This window comes from Sardina pilchardus, chromosome 8 (assembly GCF_963854185.1).
Source record: "Sardina pilchardus chromosome 8, fSarPil1.1, whole genome shotgun sequence".
NCBI classification, from domain to species: domain Eukaryota; kingdom Metazoa; phylum Chordata; class Actinopteri; order Clupeiformes; family Clupeidae; genus Sardina; species Sardina pilchardus.
Window position 1 is genome coordinate 1,353,769 of NC_085001.1, and position 13,345 is coordinate 1,367,113.

At 45.4% G+C, this 13,345-nt stretch overlaps 1 protein-coding gene and 1 long non-coding RNA gene across 2 annotated transcripts in view; both read left to right on the plus strand.

The window, feature by feature from the left end:
• qsox2 (quiescin Q6 sulfhydryl oxidase 2) overlaps nucleotides 1-2,991 on the plus strand; it is a gene marked incomplete at its 3' end in the record, with an annotated part of 22,526 nt that extends 19,535 nt beyond the window's left edge. Inside the window, exons 11-12 of the mRNA XM_062543801.1 lie at nucleotides 1,600-1,788; nucleotides 2,747-2,991. Coding sequence (XP_062399785.1) covers nucleotides 1,600-1,788; nucleotides 2,747-2,991 — 434 coding nt within the window. The remainder of the gene's footprint in view (nucleotides 1-1,599; nucleotides 1,789-2,746) is intronic.
• Nucleotides 2,992-3,246: 255 nt separating this feature from the next.
• On the plus strand, nucleotides 3,247-5,520 carry LOC134088356 (uncharacterized). The gene is made up of 2 exons (XR_009939963.1): nucleotides 3,247-5,062; nucleotides 5,125-5,520. It is a non-coding gene; the product is annotated as an uncharacterized LOC134088356 (long non-coding RNA).
• Nucleotides 5,521-13,345: the final 7,825 nt, after the last annotated feature.

Genomic DNA, 13,345 nt, shown 5'->3' on the forward strand with positions numbered 1-13,345 from the left:
GGCTAGGATAGGGTTAACTTGAGCAACTTCTCACTGGCTAGGATAGGGTTAACTTGAGTAACTTTTCATTGACAAGGATAGGGTTAATTTCAGTAAGTAACTTCAGTAACTTCTCATTGACTAGGACAGGGTTAACTTGAGTAACTTCTCATTGGCTAGGATAGAGTTGACTTGAGTAACTTCTCATTGGTAAGTAACTTCAGTAACTTCTCATTACCTAGGATAGGGTTAACTTGAGTAAGTAACTTCAATAACTTCTCATTGGCTAGGATAGGGTTAACTTGAGTAACTTCTCATTGGCTAGGATAGGGTTAACTTGAGTAACTTCTCATTGGCTAGGACAGGGTTAACTTGAGTAACTTCTCATTGGCTAGGATAGGGTTAACTTGAGTAACTTCTCATTGGCTAGGATAGAGTTAACTTGAGTAACTTCTCATTGGCTAGGATAGGGTTAACTTGAGTAAGTTACTTCAGTAACTTCTCATTGGCTAGGATAGGGTCAACTTGAGTAACTTCTCATTGCCTAGGATAGGGTTAACTTGAGTAACTTCTCATTGGCTAGGATAGAGTTAACTTGAGTAAGTAACTTCAGTAACTTCTCATTGACTAGGACAGGGTTAACTTGAGTAACTTCTCATTGGCTAGGATAGAGTTGACTTGAGTAACTTCTCATTGGTAAGTAACTTCAGTAACTTCTCATTACCTAGGATAGGGTTAACTTGAGTAAGTAACTTCAATAACTTCTCATTGGCTAGGATAGGGTTAACTTGAGTAACTTCTCATTGCCTAGGATAGGGTTAACTTGAGTAACTTCTCATTGGCTAGGATAGAGTTAACTTGAGTAAGTAACTTCAGTAACTTCTCAATGACTAGGATAGGGTTAACTTGAGTTAGTAACTTCAGTAACTTCTCATTGGCTAGGATAGGGTTATTTCGAGTAACTTCTCATTGTCTAGGACAGGGTTAACTTGAGTAAGTAACTTCAGTAACTTCTCATTGGCTAGGATAGGGTTAACTTGAGTTAGTAACTTCAGTAACTTCTCATTGCCTAGGATAGGGTTAACTTGAGTTAGTAACTTCAGTAACTTCTCACCGACTAGGATAGGGTTAACTTGAGTAAGTAACTTCAGTAATTTCTCATTGACTAGGACAGGGTTAACTTGAGTAACTTCTCATTGGCTAGGACAGGGTTAACTTGAGTAACTTCTCATTGGCTAGGATAGGGTTAACTTGAGTAACTTCTCATTGCCTAGGATAGGGTTAACTTGAGTAACTTCTCACTGGCTAGGATAGGGTTAACTTGAGTAAGTTACTTCAGTAACTTCTCATTGGCTAGGATAGGGTTAACTTGAGTAACTTCTCATTGGCTAGGATAGGGTTAACTTGAGTAACTTCTCATTGGCTAGGACAGGGTTAACTTGAGTAACTTCTCATTGGCTAGGATAGGGTTAACTTGAGTAAGTAACTTCAGTAACTTCTCACTGACTAGGATAGGGTTAACTTGAGTAACTTCTCATTGGCTAGGATAGGGTTAACTTGAGTAACTTCTCATTGGCTAGGATAGGGTTAACTTGAGTAACTTCATCTCTCTCTCTGCAGCGCTGGAGGACGACCCCCAGGCCGTGCTGCAGACCATGCGCCGGTACATCACCACCTTCTTCGGCTGCCAGGAGTGCGGCCGCCATTTTGAGGAGATGGCGCAGGAGTCCATGGGGGCCATCAAGACGCCGGACGAGGCCGTGCTCTGGCTCTGGAGGAAGCACAACCAGGTCAACCACCGACTGGCAGGTGCGTGGAGGCCCTACACACGGATACACACACACACACACACACACACACACACACACATACACACACAGACAAGGACTAATGCATGCGCACACACACACACACATACACACATAGACACGGACTAATGCATACACACACACACACACAGACACACACAGACACGGACTAATGCATGCACACACACACACACGCAAATACACTTAAACACTTGAGCTTCATATTGTCACATATCACGTTTTTAATTTAGGAAAACTTAAAAATAAGATCTTAATAAATGCTCTTAATAAAATGTGACCGAAATAACGGCCGAATATCAACACCGTGTTTCTGTATCGTTTACGTGTGACTCAAATACATAAATAACTACAGTATGTTAGCCTGAGTGGTTGTGTTGTGTTGTGTGTGGCTATAACTGATGTTAGCCTGAGTGGTTGTGTTGCTATAACTGATGTTAGCCTGAGTGGTTGTGTTGTGTGTGGCTATAACTGATGTTAGCCTGAGTGGTTGTGTTGTGTGTGGCTCTAACTGACGTTAGCCTGAGTGGTTGTGTTGTGTGTGGCTATAACTGACGTTAGCCTGAGTGGTTGTGTTGTGTGTGGCTCTAACTGACGTTAGCCTGAGTGGTTGTGTTGTGTGTTGCTATAACTGACGTTAGCCTGAGTGGTTGTGTTGTGTGTGGCTATAACTGTGCGTCTGTAGGCGCGACGAGTGGTTGTGTTGTGTGTGGCTATAACTGATCTTAGCCTGAGTGGTTGTGTTGTGTGTGGCTATAACTGACGTTAGCCTGAGTGGTTGTGTTGTGTGTGGCTATAACTGATCTTAGCCTGAGTGGTTGTGATGTGTGTGGCTATAACTGTGCGTCTGTAGGCGCGACGAGTGGTTGTGTTGCTATAACTGAGTGCTATAACTGTGTGTGTGTGTGTGTGTGTGTGTGTGTGTGTGTGTGTGTCGGCAGGTGCGATGAGCGAGGACCCTCTGTTCCCCAAGAGGCAGTGGCCGACCCCTGACCTGTGCCCCACGTGCCACGAGGAGCGCAGCGGCGTCCACGTGTGGAACGAGCCCACCGTGCTGGACTTCCTCAAGCGCCACTACGGCTCCTCCAACATCTCCCCCAAATACGCCCTCCAGCCCGCCCCGCCCGCCCCCCCCAAGCACCCGCCCACCCTCGCCCCCAACGCGGACGCGCTCGCGGTCGCCGACGGCAACATCCCCGCCCCCGACGCCCCTGAGGCCCCCCCCCAGCCTGGCGCCGCTCAGCCCCCCCTGGACGTCGTCCTCCCTCGGCCGGGCAGCCTGGGGAGCCACGGCAACCTCAGCGAGGCCCATTTCCAGGTGCAGCCCCAGCGCGAGCTGCAGAGGCTCCATCCCCGGGCGCAGCCGCAGGTGCAGGTGCAGGTGGTGGGGGGGGCGGGGGGGCCGGTGGGGGCGGTGGGGGCGCACAGGGAGCCGCGGGGGGGGGCGAGCGTCAGCTTCCTGGCTCTGGGCTTCTCCAGCGTGGACATGAGTCTGTGCGTGCTGCTGTACGCCGCCTCCTGCGTCTTCCTCATGTTCATGTTCTTCTTCTTCCGCGCGCGCTCACGCCGATGGAAGGTGCGCGCCAACCGGCCCTTCGTATAGCACAGCGCCCTCTGCTGGTCCCCCACACACACTGGACTCCTCTCTCCCTTACTCCTCCTTCTTAATCATGAGTCATGCTATCTCTCTCTACTGTCTCTCTTCCTCTTTCCTTCTCTTTCCTTCTCTTCTCTTCTCTTCTCTTCTCTTCTCTTCTCTTCTCTCTCTCTCACTGTGTATTTCTCTCACTTTGTCTCCTCTTTTTCACTTCTTCTGTCTTCTATCACGTGCTTCTCCTCCACTGGATAAGGAAGAGGTGGCAGAAGAGGAACTGAGGACTTGTATTTATTTGTCTGTGTGTTTCCATGTTGTGATCGTGTTGTAAAAGACAAGACCATCTTCCGATGAAGGACAAAACTAAATCACCTTGAAGTGTACCAACAAGTCCAACGCCTTTGTACAGATATTATGCCAGGATTTAACATACACAAATTTAAATGGTTAAAATGAAAAGAACATATTTTAATGATGACCGATTGTGATATGTATGCCAGATTGAGCTATTTTTATGTGGACCTAACTACTTGGGTATTTGTAAAGATTTTTATGAAGTTGAAAGAACTCATGGTCCTCTCCACAGTAGAACTCTCATTGTGCTGCCAGAACCTCAGTGGTTCCGTGGGGTCCAGAACCTCAGTGGTTCCGTGGGGTCTAGAACCTCAGTGGTTCCGTGGGGTCCAGAACCTCAGTGGTTCGGTGGGGTTCTGATACGCAAAATGAAACAAATGATTGCCACCTTCTGCACAATGTCAATGCAGACACTCTTTCCTTAATTATGTTGAACTGTTTAGCAGAATTGATAGGGATTATTGTTTGATTCTATGTTATAATAGTCTGGTAGCCCCTTCTGAGATGCTGTGGGAAATGGCTGCAGGAACTCGTGATTTTTATTTGTTGCAACTCTGGTGAATATTTATTTACATGCCGACTTGTTCTGTTTCTGTTTACTAAAATGACTACAGTGGTATTGTAGTGTTAACGGAGATTCATCGTCATGTTGAAGCTAGTATTGCGGTTCACTCAGTTGGTATTTTAACGTCATTTTAACGTAATTTTACTGTTTTCAGTGAAGCATCGGTAGCGGGATGTGGGGATGATTGTGCTCGCGCATCACCGTCAGGGAACGGCTGCTTCTGCTTGATGTGTGGTCAGAACTGGACCAAGCCATCGGGCCACGCCTAGGGGCGCCGGAACCTTCTCTGTGGCGGTCACCCTTATCGGCAGCCTGTGTCCCACCACCAATGTGAATCCCTACAGAGCAGTTGGGTTCTCTGAATGAGTGAATGAATGAATGATAAACTAACAGCAGACCTCTTTGTATTCCAAGATGAGTTGTGTTGAAGGGATGGTGTGGTGACATGGTGGACACCCTCTCCTCTGGACGCTGGTGTGTGTGTGTGTGTGTGTGTGTGTGTGTGTGTGTGTGTGTGTGTGTGTACGTACGTACGTGTGTACGTGTGTACGTGTGTGTGTGCAACAAGAGCTTTGAGGGTAGTGATGGTGTTGTAGTCAAGGCTGTGTTTTCCTCAAATGATTCCGACTCCTTCTACTTGAACATTCGGTCGACACACACACACATCTGAGGTGTTGTACTCTCTGGAGGAGCTTCAGGCTGTGGATGGACAAGTGGAGTTGTGTTTGTGAACATGGGAGTGACGTCGCTCACTAGGCTCATTGCTTCTGGTGTGTGTGTGGTGTGTTTGTGAACATGGGAGTGAGGTCGCTCACAAGGCTCATTGCTTCTGGTGTGTGTGTGGTGTGTTTGTGAACATGGGAGGCTCATTGCTTCTGGTGTGTGTGTGGTGTGTTGGATAGCGCTCTGTGTTCTGGGAGAGCTGTGAGTGGCCATGGAGGAGGTGTGTCTGTAAGGGCAGTACAGTGAAGTGACCTTTGAGCTGCTCCAAATGATCTATTTTCAATCTCATAGCATCTTTTTTTTAAGTTCTTTAACAGTATGATATTTTTATGTGCAGAGTATATTTTGTTTTTTTTTGTATATGTGGTCTTGTATGTTCACATAGGGAATTCTTGCATTTTGTATATTTAACAGAAATATGCTGAATTTGTGATTTTTGTGTCTCTGAAAATAAAGAAGATTTGCATCATTCAGCAGTATATTGTTACTTGGTGTTTGGGTGTGTATGTGTGTGTGTGTACTGTATGCGTGTGTGTGTGTGTGTGTGTGTGTGTGGTGGGTGTGTGTGTATGCGTGTGTGTGGTGGGTATGAAATATGGTCTAATGTCCAGTCCAGCAGTGTCCAGTCATAACGCTCTAGTGTCCAGTCATAACGCTCTAGTGTCCAGTCATAACGCTCTAGTGTCCAGCTCAGCAGTGTCCAGTCATAACGCTCTAGTGTCCAGTCATAACGCTCTAGTGTCCAGTCATAACGCTCTAGTGTCCAGTCATAACGCTCTAGTGTCCAGTCATATCGCTCTAGTGTCCAGTCATAACGCTCTAGTGTCCAGTCATAACACTCTAGTGTCCAGTCATAACGCTCTAGTGTCCAGTCATAACACTCGTGTCCAGTCATAACGCTCTAGTGTCCAGTCATAACGCTCTAGTGTCCAGTCATAACGCTCTAGTGTCCAGTCATAACGCTCTAGTGTCCAGTCATAACGCTCTAGTGTCCAGTCATATCGCTCTAGTGTCCAGTCCAGTCATAACGCTCTAGTGTCCAGTCATAACGCTCTAGTGTCCAGTCATATCGCTCTAGTGTCCAGTCCAGTCATAACGCTCTAGTGTCCAGTCATAACGCTCTAGTGTCCAGTCATAACGCTCTAGTGTCCAGTCCAGTAGTGTCCAGTCATAACGCTCTAGTGTCCAGTCATAACGCTCTAGTGTCCAGTCATAACGCTCTAGTGTCCAGTCATAACGCTCTAGTGTCCAGTCCAGTACTGTCCAGTCATAACGCTCTAGTGTCCAGTCATAACGCTCTAGTGTCCAGTCCAGCAGTGTCCAGTCATAACGCTCTAGTGTCCAGTCATGACGCTCTAGTGTCCAGTCATAACGCTCTAGTGTCCAGTCCAGCAGTGTCCAGTCCAGCAGTGTCCAGTCATAACGCTCTAGTGTCCAGTCCAGCAGTGTCCAGTCCAGCAGTGTCCAGTCATAACGCTCTAGTGTCCAGTCATGACGCTCTAGTGTCCAGTCATAACGCTCTAGTGTCCAGTCATAACGCTCTAGTGTCCAGTCATAACGCTCTAGTGTCCAGTCCAGCAGTGTCCAGTCATAACGCTCTAATGTCCAGTCATAACGCTCTAGTGTCCAGTCATAACGCTCTAGTGTCCAGTCATAACACTCGTGTCCAGTCATAACGCTCTAGTGTCCAGTCATAACGCTCTAGTGTCCAGTCCAGTACTGTCCAGTCATAACGCTCTAGTGTCCAGTCATAACGCTCTAGTGTCCAGTCCAGCAGTGTCCAGTCATAACGCTCTAGTGTCCAGTCATGACGCTCTAGTGTCCAGTCATAACGCTCTAGTGTCCAGTCCAGCAGTGTCCAGTCCAGCAGTGTCCAGTCATAACGCTCTAGTGTCCAGTCCAGCAGTGTCCAGTCCAGCAGTGTCCAGTCATAACGCTCTAGTGTCCAGTCATGACGCTCTAGTGTCCAGTCATAACGCTCTAGTGTCCAGTCATAACGCTCTAGTGTCCAGTCATAACGCTCTAGTGTCCAGTCCAGCAGTGTCCAGTCATAACGCTCTAATGTCCAGTCATAACGCTCTAGTGTCCAGTCATAACGCTCTAGTGTCCAGTCATAACGCTCTAGTGTCCAGTCCAGCAGTGTCCAGTCATAACGCTCTAGTGTCCAGTCATAACGCTCTAGTGTCCAGTCATAACGCTCTAGTGTCCAGTCATAACGCTCTAGTGACCAGTCATAACGCTCTAGTGTCCAGTCATAACGCTCTAGTGTCCAGTCATATCGCTCTAGTGTCCAGTCCAGCAGTGTCCAGTCATAACGCTCTAGTGTCCAGTCCAGTACTGTCCAGTCATAACGCTCTAGTGTCCAGTCATAATGCTCTAGTGTCCAGTCATAATGCTCTAGTGTCCAGTCATAACGCTCTAGTGTCCAGTCCAGTAGTGTCCAGTCATGACGCTCTAGTGTCCAGTCATGACGCTCTAGTGTCCAGTCATAACGCTCTAGTGTCCAGTCATAACGCTCTAGTGTCCAGTCATAACGCTCTAGTGTCCAGTCATAACGCTCTAGTGTCCAGTCATAATGCTCTAGTGTCCAGTCATAACGCTCTAGTGTCCAGTCCAGTAGTGTCCAGTCATGACGCTCTAGTGTCCAGTCATGACGCTCTAGTGTCCAGTCATAACGCTCTAGTGTCCAGTCATAACGCTCTAGTGTCCAGTCCAGCAGTGTCCAGTCATAACGCTCTAGTGTCCAGTCATAACACTCTAGTGTCCAGTCATAACGCTCTAGTGTCCAGTCATAACGCTCTAGTGTCCAGTCCAGCAGTGTCCAGTCATATCGCTCTAGTGTCCAGTCATAACGCTCTAGTGTCCAGTCATAACGCTCTAGTGTCCAGTCATAACGCTCTAGTGTCCAGTCATAACGCTCTAGTGTCCAGTCCAGCAGTGTCCAGTCATAACGCTCTAGTGTCCAGTCATAACGCTCTAGTGTCCAGTCATAACGCTCTAGTGTCCAGTCCAGCAGTGTCCAGTCATAACGCTCTAGTGTCCAGTCATAACGCTCTAGTGTCCAGTCCAGTGCGTGCCCTGTGTGGGTAGCAGCAGGACGCAGGCACAGCGGTAGATAAAACAGCATTTCTGTATAATTTCTCTCTCTATGGCTCTAGACGCAGTGGTGTTGGGTGAAGAATAAAGCAGAACGTGTTGGGTGAAGAATAAAGCAGAACGTGTTGGAGTCTTTTGGTGTTGGGTGAAGAATAAAGCAGAACGTGTTGGAGTGTTTTGGTGTTGGGTGAAGAATAAAGCAGAACGTGTTGGGTGAAGAATAAAGCAGAACCTGTTGGAGTCTTTTGGTGTTGGGTGAAGAATAAAGCAGAACGTGTTGGGTGAAGAATAAAGCAGAACGTGTTGGAGTCTTTTGGTGTTGGGTGAAGAATAAAGCAGAACGTGTTGGGTGAAGAATAAAGCAGAACGTGTTGGAGTCTTTTGGTGTTGGGTGAAGAATAAAGCAGAACGTGTTGAGTCTTTTGGTGTTGGGTGAAGAATAACAACTTATTATTCAGCGAGAGAAGAATGAGCATTTCTTAAGGAGTGAAAAAGAATAATTAATCACTGAGTGGCATCATTTTCCTCTCTGACTGTGTGTGTGTGTGTCTGTGTGTGTGTGTGCGTGTGTGCGTGTGTGTGTGTGCGTAGGAGGAGAGGAGAGAGTCATAGAGTCCACAGAAAAGATGCGTCGCCTCAGTTGCCCTCCTCTGTCCTGAGAGCAACCTGCTGCAGTTCCGGTGTGTCCCTGTAGAGGGTGCGGTGTGCGCGGTCTATCTCCTCAGATCGCCTTTGTCCTCAGACAGCAGCAGCTCGTCTCTCTGCAGCTCCGCTCCACTCCCGGCCCACCACACGCAGCCCTGGGCCCCCTCAGCACACACATGCAGTCTGAACACGTCTGCGCTCACACTCAGCTCAACTCAACTCAACTCAACTCAACTCCACGGCTCTCTGGGGAGCTGCCTACCTTGTGCAGGAGTGACGAGAGACAACGCTCCCGTTGGTGCACTGGTTAGTACTACAACATGTATGACAGTAGAGACAACGCTCCCGTTGGTGCACTGGTTAGTACTACAACATATATGACAGTAGAGACAACGCTCCCGTTGGTGCACTGGTTAGTACTACAGCATGTATGACCGTGATACCTGCTCAACAGAACTTGATTTGTTTAATAATATGTCACTGCTCTGTCACTATAAGTCCCATGATCAGATGGCAAATTAGGAGTGATCCTTCATAGGTTTAATAATATATCACTACTCTGTCACTATAAGTCCCATATTCAGATGGCAAATTAGGAGTGATCCTTCACAGGTTTAATAATATATCACTACTCTATCACTATAAGTCCCATATTCAGATGGCAAATTAGGAGTGATCCTTCATAGGTTTAATACTATACCACTACTCTGTCACTATAAGTCCCATATTCAGATGGCAAATTAGGAGTGATCCTTCACAGGTTTAATAATATATCACTACTCTATCACTATAAGTCCCATATTCAGATGGCAAATTAGGAGTGATCCTTCACAGGTTTAACCCTTAGATGCATAAGTGGGGTCAAAAATGACCCCAGAGGTTGTTTTCTTGCAGTATCTTCTTCATTTTATTTTTTTTTCATTTAACCTTCTATGTATTCCTCAAATAGGTTGTCTTTGACATGAGGCCATTTGGATTTGTGTCTAACTGTTATATTTTTAAAGTAATTTAATGTTTTGTATCAGTATCACCGATCCGCATAGGTGGGGTCAAAAATGACCCCAAGCATTTTCTATGGAATTTCAAAAGTTAACCCTAGGATCTTTTGATTTTTATCAACTGTGGCAGTCAGATATACATTTACTGTTGATTATCACATCTCATGTCAGCAGTTTCACCATCCTGAAGGCTATTTTTACACAACAACATAAATCTCAGTATCATCATATAATGTGGCGGCCAAGCGTTCATAGCGACGTCGCTTTTTGATCCTTCGATGTCCGCTCTTCCTATAATTGTGAAGCAGAATTCACCAAGCGATATTTACAGAGGGATTTGTTGATATAGCGTTCTTGGCCTGATTTGTATGACTTTTTATGCCTAAAAATAGGGCAAAAATCCATTTTTTTAAGCCAATTGGCAGTACCTTCTGATTTACTGGATAACAAAAGAAGATATTCATAATCACCTCTGTAAATGTTTTTTTACTTGATATATTAACACTACAAAAAAAATATTTTCAACCTGGCTTTTTCCAATGGTCAGATTCTTTGCATCAAAACATATATGCAAATTAGCGCATATTTAATTAGACACGACCTAATTAGCATATTTAAACATAAATACAGAAAACTTGCAATACGTTTTTTTCTCCTATTTATGTGAGTATTCAACTGGTAAAGTTTCATGAAGATATCTCTAAGTTAAAAAATTTACCCTATTCACCTATGTTGAGATAATTTTAGGATGTTTACCTTTTTTGCCTATCTAAAAGCTGTTTTGTAATAAAATGTTAATAAAAAGTGATGCATCAATATGTCCAACATGAAATAAAAACATTTTAGACAAATATATAATAAAAATCATCATCTTTAACCAAAATGAGAGACATATTTGAGATTACAGCAAAAAACGCATGCATTCTAATTGGGGTCATTTTTGACCCCACTCATGGAAGAGTGTAGGTATTGGTAGCCTATGCATCTAAGGGTTAATACTATACCACTACTCTGTCACTATAAGTCCCATATTCAGATGGCAAATTAGGAGTGATCCTTCACAGGTTTAATAATATATCACTACTCTATCACTATAAGTCCCATATTCAGATGGCAAATTAGGAGTGATCCTTCACAGGTTTAATACTATACCACTACTCTGTCACTATAAGTCCCATATTCAGATGGCAAATTAGGAGTGATCCTTCACAGGTTTACCGTTATTCGGAATGAATAGCCTCCCCAGCAGCCAATCCCATACGAGTATTTGTTGTCTCCGGGTGATCAGCAGACTACTGGTAACGTTAGATGAAGAGCAACTAGTTGCTTGTTTTAGATTCACCAAGAGGAAACGGCTGTTGAGTAGTAAGAAATGAACTCTTCAATAAAGGCTGAGTGTGTGGTGATACTGCAGACCTTGTTAAAGCCGCAGTTGGTGAAACGTGTTTGATCATAGTCACTGAAACCGACAGGATGCTCCGACAGAACAACATAAATCAGGCGGTTGTAGAAAACCCTGCACTTCTACCTCCACCTACCTGCTGTAAAGCCTGTTATGTGTTCTGCAAAAACCCACCGCTCCTGGTTCTTCTGGTCCAATAAGGGCAGGGCTGTATGATCATTGGCTGATCTAACTGTCAATCACAGAATATGCACAGTCTCTAACAAGCACAAAGTCAATGGGAGGATGCTTTGTGGTAGTGTTGAAGGGGAATAAGGGTTGTTTCAAAATGTTGACTAAATTCCCCCAATCTGCCAGACTTGCCCACCGCAGCTTTAATCCATAGGCTACAGTACACATTAGTTAGTATTAACTGTACACATAATCCATAGGCTACGGTACACATTAGTTAGTATTAACTGTACACATAATCCATAGGCTACGGTACACATGAGTTAGTATTAACTGTTAAAGCAACACTAAAGAGTTTTTAATCCATAGGCTACGGTACACATTAGTTAGTATTAACTGTACACATAATCCATAGGCTACGGTACACATTAGTTAGTATTAACTGTACACATAATCCATAGGCTACGGTACACATTAGTTAGTATTAACTGTTAAAGAAACACTAAAGAGTTTTTAATCCATAGGCTACGGTACACATTAGTTAGTATTAACTGTACACATAATCCATAGGCTACGGTACACATTAGTTAGTATTAACTGTACACATAATCCATAGGCTACGGTACACATGAGTTAGTATTAACTGTACACATAATCCATAGGCTACGGTACACATTAGTTAGTATTAACTGTTAAAGCAACACTAAAGAGTTTTTCGTACCTTAAAATCATTTTTCCAAAATCATTTCAGTGGTTGATCAACTCGTAACAGGGTGAACAGTACTTCTGCATTCACTTCGCGGCCCTCTATCGGCTATAACCGCACTATGTAACGGGTAGCGTACCTGTAGTTCCATAAAATGAGACATAAGAAACTACAACTTTGACTTTGACTCTACTTTCGTAAACTCATGCAACATACTCTACCTTGTCTGTGGACATCGCTATTTGCTGGATAAACAAATGGCGTGCGTGCGACAGAAGCAGAAGTATGTTAGTGTTACTTTAACGTGTTCTCTGAAGTAAAATGTCACCAGAAATGCTAAGAGACGGGCAGCCCGGTGATCAGTGTCCACTCTGACTGTGAAGAGTGTGTGTGTGTGTGTGTGTGTGTGTCCACTCTTGGTCCTCTACGCACCTGAAGAGTGTGTGTGTGTGTCCACTCTTGGTCCTCTACACACCTGAAGAGTGTGTGTGCACTCTGACTCCTCTACACACCTGAAGAGTGTGTGTGTGTGTCCACTCTGAATCCTCTACGCACCTGAAGAGTGTGTGTGTCCACTCTTGGTCCTCTACGCACCTGAAGAGTGTGTGTGTGTGTGTCCACTCCTCTACGCACCTGAAGAGTGTGTGTGTGTGTCCACTCTGACTCCTCTACACACCTGAAGAGTGTGTGTGTGTGTGTGTCCACTCTGAATCCTCTACGCACCTGAAGAGTGTGTGTGTGTGTGTGTCCACTCCTCTACGCACCTGAAGAGTGTGTGTGTGTGCACTCTGACTCCTCTACGCACCTGAAGTGTGTGTGTGTGTGTGTGTGTGTGTGTGTGCACTCTGACTCCTCTATGCACCTGAAGTGTGTGTGTGTGTGTGTGTCCACTCTGACTCCTCTACGCACCTGAAGAGTGTGTGTGTGTGTGTCCACTTTGACTCCTCTACGCACCTGAAGAGTGTGTGTGTATGTGTGTGTGTGTGTGCACTCTGACTCCTCTATGCACCTGAAGTGTGTGTGTGTGTGTCCACTTTGACTCCTCTACGCACCTGAAGAGTGTGTGTGTGTGTGTGTGTGTGTGTGTCCACTCTGACTACTCTACGCACCTGAAGAGTGTGTGTGTCTACTCTGACTCCTCTACACACCTGAAGAGTGTGTGTGTGTGTCCAATTTGACTCCTCTATGCACCTGAAGAGTGTGTGTGCGTGTGTCCACTCTTGGTCCTCTGCACCTGAAGAGTGTGTGTGTGTGTGTCCACTCTGACTCCTCTACGCACCTGAAGA